Below are 9,281 nucleotides of genomic sequence, written 5' to 3'. Positions count from 1 at the left end.
CCACCTGCCAGCTCTCAGATATGCCAGACCCCCAGCACCACCTGCAAATTCTAGGACAGGCCGGATCCCCAGCACCACCTGCAAGTTCTAGGACACACCGGACCCCCAGCACCACCTGCCAGCTCTCAGATATGCCAGACCCCCAGCACCACCTGCAAGTTCTAGGACATGCCGGACCCCAACACCACCTGCCAGCTCCAGGACCCTTCCTCGGCCAGGATGCAGAGGTCCCAGCATCCCCGCCACGCCAGACCCCAGCACCACCTGCAGGTTCTAGGACACGCCGGACCCCTAGCACCACCTGCCAGTTCCAAGAAACAGAATTACCCTGATGGTGGACGCACTGAAACAAAGCAAATGTGCAGCCTGAGCAGTGATGAGCTCAGGAGGCTGGGAGGGCATCAGAGCCACCCCGAAGGTGAGAACAGCCGGGGGTGGGGGGAGAGTGTGGCAGGTCCCCGCTGGCTGGAGGCTGTGATTTCACTCCTGCTGAGGTGCCCTTCCTGCACCGCAGCTCGGCTGTGCCTCCCCACGTGTGCCTTCCGTCTGCAGTGAGGGGCCAGGGGGAGGTCTGGGGACCCACTTCACAGCCTGAGGATGAGTAGGGATGTGTCCTTGCAGCTTGCTTGGAGGGGGCTGGGACTCATAAGGAGCGCCCGACCCCAGGAGTGCCAGCATGTGTGGGCAGTGGGCATCTGCATGGCTTTGTGACCCCTCCCGGTGGGACACAGGCCTTCCACATGGGGTGTGGGAAGATGACAAGGTGACACAGGAAAGGAGGCTGCTCGGTGTGGTGGGGATGGAGGGGATGGGAGGGTGGCACAGAGCACGGGGCTGGGGTGCCGTCTGCTCATCTCCATGGGTGGCCATGGGACATGCCAGGTGTGGACACGAACCCCCGGTCTGCCCTGGCTGTCAGACAGGTGACTGCTGCGAGACCCAGGGCCTCCCTCGCTGCTGTGTGTCCCCAGTCTCTGTGCAGCCGGGAAGCAGCTCAGTTCATGTGGCTGGGGACTGCGTCTGCCGGGAAACCACAAGGTCGTGCCCTGCCGGGTGGCCCTGGGTGACAGTCACTGGCAGAGCTCATCACACTGATGGGGACCACACTGCCAGCACACTATCATTTACCAGATGGTGGAGGACTAGGTGGTCTTCAAGCCTATCGCTCCCCGTGCGTTTCTGGGAAATGGAGAACGTGGTCATTCTTCCGGGTAAGGTCTAGACCCAGCCGGACAGACATTACGTGTGGTGGGGGTACAACCAACAAGCCCACTGTGTTCTCTGAAACCACAGGGATGTCGTGCTGAGAATAAGAACAGCGCTGGGGTCCCCTGTCCGATGGGCTGACAAACTGGTGAACCCCAGGGAGATAAGGAAAGGCCAGGGAAGGGTCGGCGCCGAAGCGACGGCCCAGACGGCTCAGGCACACAGCGCGTCTGCACCCAGGTGGCCTGTGTCATGCCGACGCCTCCCGAAACGCAACATGTCAATGTGCGTTTCTAGCGTTTTCAGTGCGATTCCTCCAGGTAAGAACTCTCATGGTTAAAAACAAATTCCATCCCTCAAGCTGGTCACTGGGCAGGTGTAACCGCACGTGTACTATTACCGTCCTGGACGCTCACCGCCGGCAACCCCAGGGCATCATCCCAGACCCTCCAAACGCCTACGCGGACTCTTCCCCGGTTCGTGAGCTCAGAGAAGCCGGGCCTGAGCTCAAAGGCTCCAGCTCAACTCACAGCATGGCTCAGAGATAAGTAAGTCTCACAGGGGCTCAGTTAGACTTTTAATTTCATGTTTGCTGCTCGAGAGACGTTGAGTATTAAAGACGATGGGTGAACTTCTGCAGCTTGGCAACCAAGCCAAGTGTCTCAGGGACACGAGGGGTTCACCAGAGGCAGCACCCAAAGGCATCGTCCTCGGTTACTGGGAAGTGCCTCTTCCTCCCTGACTTGGAGTGCACTGGCCAGGGTGAGACACACAATGACTATAGATGGGTTCCCACGTGTGAAACGGCCCCACCCACCACCAGGGTGCCGGGAGTATCTTAGGGAACTATATGCTTTTTTCAGAATTAAAACTGGAGCGCAATTTAAGTTCTATCCTAGAACTCAGCAATCGGAATCAAAGTCGTCAGAGTCTGTAAAACAACCAACTGGTCTACTGTTGCTATTATTTACAACGACGAATCTTTTCAGATACAAAAAGGGGGTGTGTTTTTGTTTTTTTTTTTTTTTTTTTTTTTACCGACGTATTTTTGGAAATCCCAGCTTGGGTTCACCAAAAACACACATACTTGAGGGTAGTACATGGCTTATGTGTCTGGAAAATAATGATGAGGAGCCCCAGGGAAACTGTTTCATAGGAATGTCTGAAGAGGTATGGCGTGTGTTCAACTGGAATCTGTTTGTTGAGAGCAAGTGAAAACAGAGAGAAAGCGGAATCAGACCCATAAACAGGGAGAACAAACATGGTTGCTGGGGATGGGGGATGGGGAGGGGGTCTGGGCCAAATGGGTGAAGGGGGCGGCAGGTGCAGGCTTCTGATGGAGCAAATGAGTCACAGGAATAACAGGCATGGTGGGGGGGGAGGTCATTACATTGTACCAGCAATATAACAGGACAGATGGTGAGCTCCGCATAGTGTGTGAGAGTCAAATCACTATGTGTAGCCTGAATCTAAGGTAACATCCTGTTGACTGCACTCCAGAAAGGAAGGAAGGAAGGAAGGAAGGAAGGAAGGAAGGAAGGAAGGAAGGAAGGAAGAGGAAGGAAGGAAGGAAGGAAGAAGGAAGGAAGGAAAGAGAAAGACAAAGCGTCTGCAGTGCAAACCTGGCCCTGCTGCAAAGCTCGTGGGTCGCGTGTGACTCTGAGGCCCTACTTTGGCGACGCGGCTGCTGGAGGCGGAAAGGCTGCTGGCCTCTCAGGACAGGTGTGCGGGCATGGGGAAGGGTGCCTCTGGGCACAGCCGCTCTCTTTAGCTACCACCTCCTGCCGTCACCTTGGGGTTTACTCTGAAACGGGGTGTGTCCCCGATCAAGTCGATAATTAACAGTAGTCTAGTTGCTGTCCGTCTGCTGTCGTTAACTGCTGTTTTCATTATTATTAGCAGGGGCATTTGAGTTGGGACCATGGCGTGACCCTCTGTCCCGGTTCGCCCAGGGTCGGGGTCCGGGGCTAAGGCCGGCACTGCCCCGGTGTGCAGACTCAGGAACGGTCCTTTCCTTGTCATGGGGGGACAAAGGGTCACTGGAATTCTCTCTGCGGCGGATGGAGACCTCATCCTGTGTTTGAGGAGGAATCGCGTCTGAGCTGATTAACGAGTAAGGTCTTTCTTTCTTCCGTTGCGGGACAGGAAAAACCCGGACAGGGTAGGAGAAGAGGTCCGGAGCACGGCTTTCTGACGAGACAACAAACGGCAAGATGAGCAGGCTCTTGCTTTACGAGGCAGCGACAGCCTGGGCAAGAGAGTCTTTGGCTCTCTCGAGCCCCCGGCGAGCTGCCGGAAGCCCGCGGCACGATCCGTGAGCAGGAGGGACCGCGTACTTACTGCCACCGCTACTATGATCCTGCGGTGGCACCGAGGGCGTCACTTACTGAGGACTCAGCACGCGCCCCTGTCTGCGCAGCGATGCCCAGCACCCTGCAGCCACCGCCCCGCGCGCTGTGCGAGCTGGACTGCCTCTCCCTACCACCCTGGGTGGCCGCCTTACTCTCCCCACCGACGGGAAAGAAGTTCGCGATGGTTAAGGGACTGCACGGGCTACGGGTGTCAGAGGCAGCGGGCCGCCCTCTCGGCGCCCACCCTGCAGTGAGCGGAAGGAGGCACGCGGCGGAGCCCTCAAAAACTCCGGCACCGCTTTTAAAGGCAGCTGAAACCAGCAAGCAACCTGTTTAGTCAAAACTGAGAGATGCAATTCTTAACGATTCTCCAGCCCACGGCTCATCTTGCTCTGGCGCGTTCTTCGCACAGCTCAAAGCAGGGCGGGAGCGCCTGTGGGGTCCCTGACTCGCCGGCGGCCACACCCGCCGTTCACCCGGGGCCACGGATCCCACCGGGGCCGCGTGTGAAGCCGGGCACGGTCCTCTGAGCCCGACAGACACGACTCTGGGGGCAGCAAGCACCCCCCGCCACTTTCACCTCTTCTTATTGGACCCCCAGCGTCCGCGGTGGAGGCCAGCACAGACAGCCTGACTGTCACGGCCCTGCCCCACCCGTGTCAGCGGGGAAGCCGCCTGGGGAGAGGACAGTCTGAGCTGAGGCGGCCGAGGCGCCACCCCTTACACAGAGGAGGCCGGCGTAGGGGGCGTGGAGAACCGAGTCTCCCAGGGTCCCTGCGTCTGCAGCCAGACGATGCCAGGCAGGAACGTCACCTGCGCTCGCTGCCTTCCTCTGACACGGGCGGGGCCGCCGTCCCCCGAGCAGGCGACTGCCGTGAGGACGTGGCCTCAGAGACCGGACCCGAGGGAGAGGGGACGGAGAGGGTTCCCAACCTGGCTCACACAGCTGGCCTGACTCAGGGTGCTGACGGCTCTCATGTAGCTCTGGTTCCGGGAGCGGAATTTCGGGGAGTTGTACTTGGCAGAGGGGTCCAGGCTGTGGGCAGCAGACACGTCCCTTGCGGCTTGCAGGTAGCTCTGGCTAAAAGAGAAAAAGAAATGAAGAGAAAGGCGTTCCGTGAGCATGCACCGAAGGGGGAGAGCAGGTGAGGGGCGTTCCAGCCACCGCCGAGCGGCTGTTAGAAAATTTCCAGCCACGTGTTTGTCTTTTCACGGACAGCTTGGTCTTAGGCGAATACCCGCAGGTTCAGCTACAGAAGTAATGGCGGGGAGGGGGTGGTGCTATTTACAAAGCTTCTTGGAAAGCTGGCTTTTTATGGCCAGGTAGGGAAGTCCGGATCGTTCCACACAAACGAAACAGGGCGCTGGAAAGCACTGGAACCGCTCACACAGCACAACAGCGGACCTGGCTCCTGAATTTAAGCCCAAACCCCGAGAGTCTCACAAAGATCATGTTAGCTTCTGGCAACTTTACGCATTCGGAAAAATAAAGTTAAAAAAGAGGCCAGCCTTCCGTTTTCGCTTGCGCAACGTCGTCCAGACTCTGGGATGGAAGGACAGAAAGAGCAGACTAAGAAGTCAACTGCGTCTCATTATCCTAACGGTCATCTTCCTCCAAATGCTCCTAAAAATCAATGTTCTCTGATCCCCTTTCTTGCTATTTTCTAAAATGTTAAAAGTATGGGAAGGCCGTCAGGGCGTCTGGCAGATGGAAAGGTCGGCTTAGCTTAAACTCCTGGCCAATTGAATTCCCTTTCTTTCAAGTTCTGTTGACAATCTTCCCATAATAAAACCCCAATTTCTCTGAGCAAACACTGGAGGAGTAAGAGGGGAATCAGCCGTTCTTCTGTGCTGTGCCGGGTCACACCGGGACCCTCGACGGGGCCAGCACGCCTGCCTGCATGCGAACACGTACCCAAATACTGGATTGCCAGAGTCGGGCTCCGCGGCCGGTTAAAGTAAGCGCCTTGACATTCAGAGCAAATTCCAGACGCCATTTGTTTTCTCTCTGATTTACTTCTTTCTTTGAAAATGGGACAGCAGACAAGGGCTTGGGCTCTGTGACACGTGCAGAGTAAACAAAGCCCATGTATTATAGATTTGAAGAATCAATAACGCTCATTTATATATAAATAGAATACAATTTATATTACGAACTATTATTATGGTGATTTTTGCTTCAAAACCAGGTGTGTAACATTCCAGCTCCCTTCGCTCAAAACAAAACAAAGACTGGCATAAGGCAGGTCTGGTGTGGGCACATGACGGGGACAGCGGCTCCGCCTGGACGCCTCGTGTGACCCCCCCCCCTGCTTCAGCCTGGGGATCCACACCCACACCAGGGCGGGCGCCGGGCCTGACCACCGGGAAGACGGGTGAGCAAACCCTCACGTGTGGCCACCCGCTGTGGATGTGGCAGGGAAGTGGCCAGAGTCCGTGGGAGCGGCAAAAAGCCAACAGACGGCAGCCAGGACTGTGTGGGGGCGAGAGGGCCGGGCCCCCTCATCAGTGTTTGTGTGTGTGTGCTGCCCCGCGTCCTGTGTGCGCGTGTGGGCACAGCCTCTGCGCAAACCCCTGACTTAGGCGCCTGGCCTCACTTCTGACTCTGCAAAAACGCAAGCCTTCTGCATTTCTCCCTCCTTCTGTTTCCTTGACGTGGCTCATTTCACACCTTGCATTTCTGCCGGTTGGTGCTGATTTCTCACTTTCTTCCTATAGACTAGCTCTCCCCTGTGACTGACACGACCACCTCGCGTGGTGACATCCTCGGGTCTCAGAGCCCCTAAAGAAGGATTGGTGTCTGTCTCTGAATCGGCGCTTTTAGCCCATGCCGGGCGCCGTGAGTGAACGCGTGTCCTCGGAATGAGAGCAGATGACCCTTTTGGTGGCTTTTGGATGGCACTCACACATGATTTGGTACATGTCGCGATTCTATGTTTCAAACACGTTTTCTAACTCCCGTGACCTCTCTCTTCCCAAACCGGGCATGCCACTTAGAGAAAAAAGCTGCCATTGTAGAACGCTGAACACATTTTTTTTTTTTTTCTTTTAAACAGTGACTCACAATAGTTACCACTGGCTGCACGCTCTTGTGCTGTGATCGTTCCACATTGTAAAAACGGGACGCAGCATGGCTGCAGTAGGCTCACACAGAGCGCATGGCCCAGCCAGACTCTGTGCGAGCATCTGGCTCCAGAATTCATGCCTTCAACCCCAAGATCACAGCTACGGAGTCCTAGAAGCAGAGAGCCCCAAAAGCATGGTCCTCCATTACTGGAGGACCAACTTCAGCCTTATTAGGCTTAACAGAATATTTTTATTTATTTTTTAATTTTTTTTACTGTTTATTTATTTTTGAGACAGAGAGAGACAGAGCATGAATGGGGGAGGGTCAGAGAGAGAGGGAGACACAGAATCGGAAACAAGCTCCAGGCTCTGAGCTGTCATCACAGAGCCCGATGCAGACCTCGAACTCACAGACAGTGAGATCGTGACCTGAGCCGAAGTCGGATGCTTCACCAACTGAGCCACCCAGGCGCCCCAATAGAATATTTTTGATTTTTTTCATGTTTATTTATTTTTGACAGAGAGAGAGAGAGAGAGAGAGAGAGAGAGGCAAAGACAGAGCGTGAGTGGGGGAAGGGCAGAGGGAGAGGGAGACACAGAATCCGAAGCAGGCTCCAGGCTCCGGCTGTCGGCACAGAGCCTGACGTGAGGCTCGAACCCACGAACCGTGGGGTCATGACCTGAACTGAAGTCGGATGCTTAACCGACTGAGCCACCGAGGCGCCCCTTGAATTTTGTTTTTATTGTAATGGTTTAGCATTTTATGATACAGTGTCCCGAGGACCAGCTGTCTTTGTAAATCACAGACCTGGAGGCTGAAAAGCAGGAGTCAAGACGAAGAGGCATAGTTGGGGTTAGAAGCCAGCATCACGTGTCTTCTGCGCAGGACATACCAAGATCCCCGGGAACCCTGACTCCAGGACGTTCCCGTTCCTCCCTAGAAACCATCCTCGGGAATCCTACAGCATTTTGAAACCCCCTCGAAGCCCCTTGGTTACTTCCTCAAATCGACAGTTTCCACCTTGGGACGCTCGTTGTCAGGGGTAGAGGTTATTTTCACGCGTAGGTTGGCAGCAGCTGAGGAAATGTTAAAAGGAAACCATAAAAAGTTTTCCAGAATAACATGAAGGTATTTGTTCCAGTTCTTTCCCTTCCAAACTACACCCACACTGCACAGTCTCGTGTGCACAGGCACCAGGGAGGCCCGTGTCGGAAGGCTGCGAGAGGGACGGTGACCACACAGCGGGGAGGAGGCTTCTAGAATTCCCACGTCTCCCTTCCTGCCCGCGGCCATTCTGGGCCCATGGGCCGCATCCCAGGCTGACAAGCCTCTTCTGCGGCCTCAGATGCTTGTGACACAGGCTCACAGAACGAAATACGTGCTAACCAGGCCTCTGCTTTCAGCTGCGTAGATCCATATAAACAGACTCGAAAATGTAGCCAAAATAAACCACCCCTTTATGTTGGTCTCCTTAGGAAAGTGGTGAAGACTGATTCAGATTGCGTGAGGGAGAAATAGAAGGAAGCCATTTTATCCGTCCTGAACGTGTCCGCTCCACACGCAGAGGGCATCGCTCCACGCTATGAAGAGCTGCGTGGTGCTTCTGTGGTCGTGGATTCATTCTCCTGCTTGGGGCACAGTGTCCGCTGATTATTCGTCTGAGGGGCAGAAAGGTGGAACAGGCGTGAGCCCCAAGGCCGGATGGTGATGTGGAGCAAGGTCACCGGTCACCACAGGGGAGCAGGGATGGAGAGGAAGGGCCACCTGGGCGTCAGGGAGCCAGCGAGGCCGAGGCGAGGAGACCAGGCTCTGGGGGCGGCTCTCAGCGCAATCAGGGGTCACAGAGGCCACCGGGGAAATGACTTCGGTGGATTTGGGGCAGAAACTGACCGCAGCAAAGACAAGAAAGTGATAGCGTAAGTGACCATTTCAAACAATTTGTTGGATTTGTCCATACGGAGGACAGCGCCGGGGTCATCTGAGAAAAGTCGTGAGTTCTGGGGGGACGAGCCCATGTGTTTTGGGGAGGTGAGAAGATGCTGTGGGAAGGACACTCGGGCCGGGGGAGGCAAGAGAGGCCCCCGTGTGAACACAGCTCTGCCTGGGAGCTGGGTCCGGGGCGGGGGGCGGGGGTTGGGGGCGGAAGCTGGCCTGTGTTCCCTTTGCTCAACCCCTGCTCCTGCGTCCCCAGAGACGGGCTCCTGCGTCCCCTCAGACAGGCTCCCACATCCCCAGAGATGCTCCCATGTCCCCAACGATGGGCTCCCAAATCCCGGGAGACGGGCTCCTGCGTCCCCTCAGACGGGCTTCCGTCCGAGTCCTGTCGCCAAGGAGACAGGCCCCCGTGTCCCTGCGGACGGTTCCTGCTCAGGGAGCGTCTACAAGGTGAGGATCAGGACTTAACGCACAGCGTTCACTCAACAGTGAGGATGTTCTCCACGGTAGGCTGAGAGTGGGGCCCTCACCTGGCGAGCGCTTGGTTAACAGACGTCGCATTGAATCTATCCCTCAGGAGGCCTGGACGCGGCCAGGGGGGCCCAGACTGGCGGCTCTCCATTGTCTTCCAGGGAGTCTGGTGAGGGTGTCTCCTGGGGGCGGGGGCAGCTGATAGGGGAGGGGCTGCCCGGATGGGACCCCATTTTTCCATGTGAGATTTT

At 56.2% G+C, this 9,281-nt stretch overlaps 1 protein-coding gene across 8 annotated transcripts in view; it reads right to left on the bottom strand.

Annotated features, from left to right (window-relative positions):
* Positions 1-9,281, bottom strand: part of DLGAP2 (DLG associated protein 2) — a 788,462-nt gene that overhangs the window by 65,696 nt on the left and 713,485 nt on the right. For all 8 annotated transcript variants that reach the window (XM_040489789.1, XM_040489787.1, XM_040489792.1 and 5 more), the window contains one exon: positions 4,491-4,638. In XM_040489789.1, the coding sequence (XP_040345723.1) occupies positions 4,491-4,638 (148 nt within the window). The remainder of the gene's footprint in view (positions 1-4,490; positions 4,639-9,281) is intronic.

This window comes from Herpailurus yagouaroundi, unplaced genomic scaffold, assembly GCF_014898765.1.
Source record: "Herpailurus yagouaroundi ecotype Mexico unplaced genomic scaffold, PumYag 181, whole genome shotgun sequence".
Lineage (NCBI taxonomy): Eukaryota > Metazoa > Chordata > Mammalia > Carnivora > Felidae > Herpailurus > Herpailurus yagouaroundi.
This window is presented reverse-complemented; position numbering and strand designations above follow the sequence as displayed.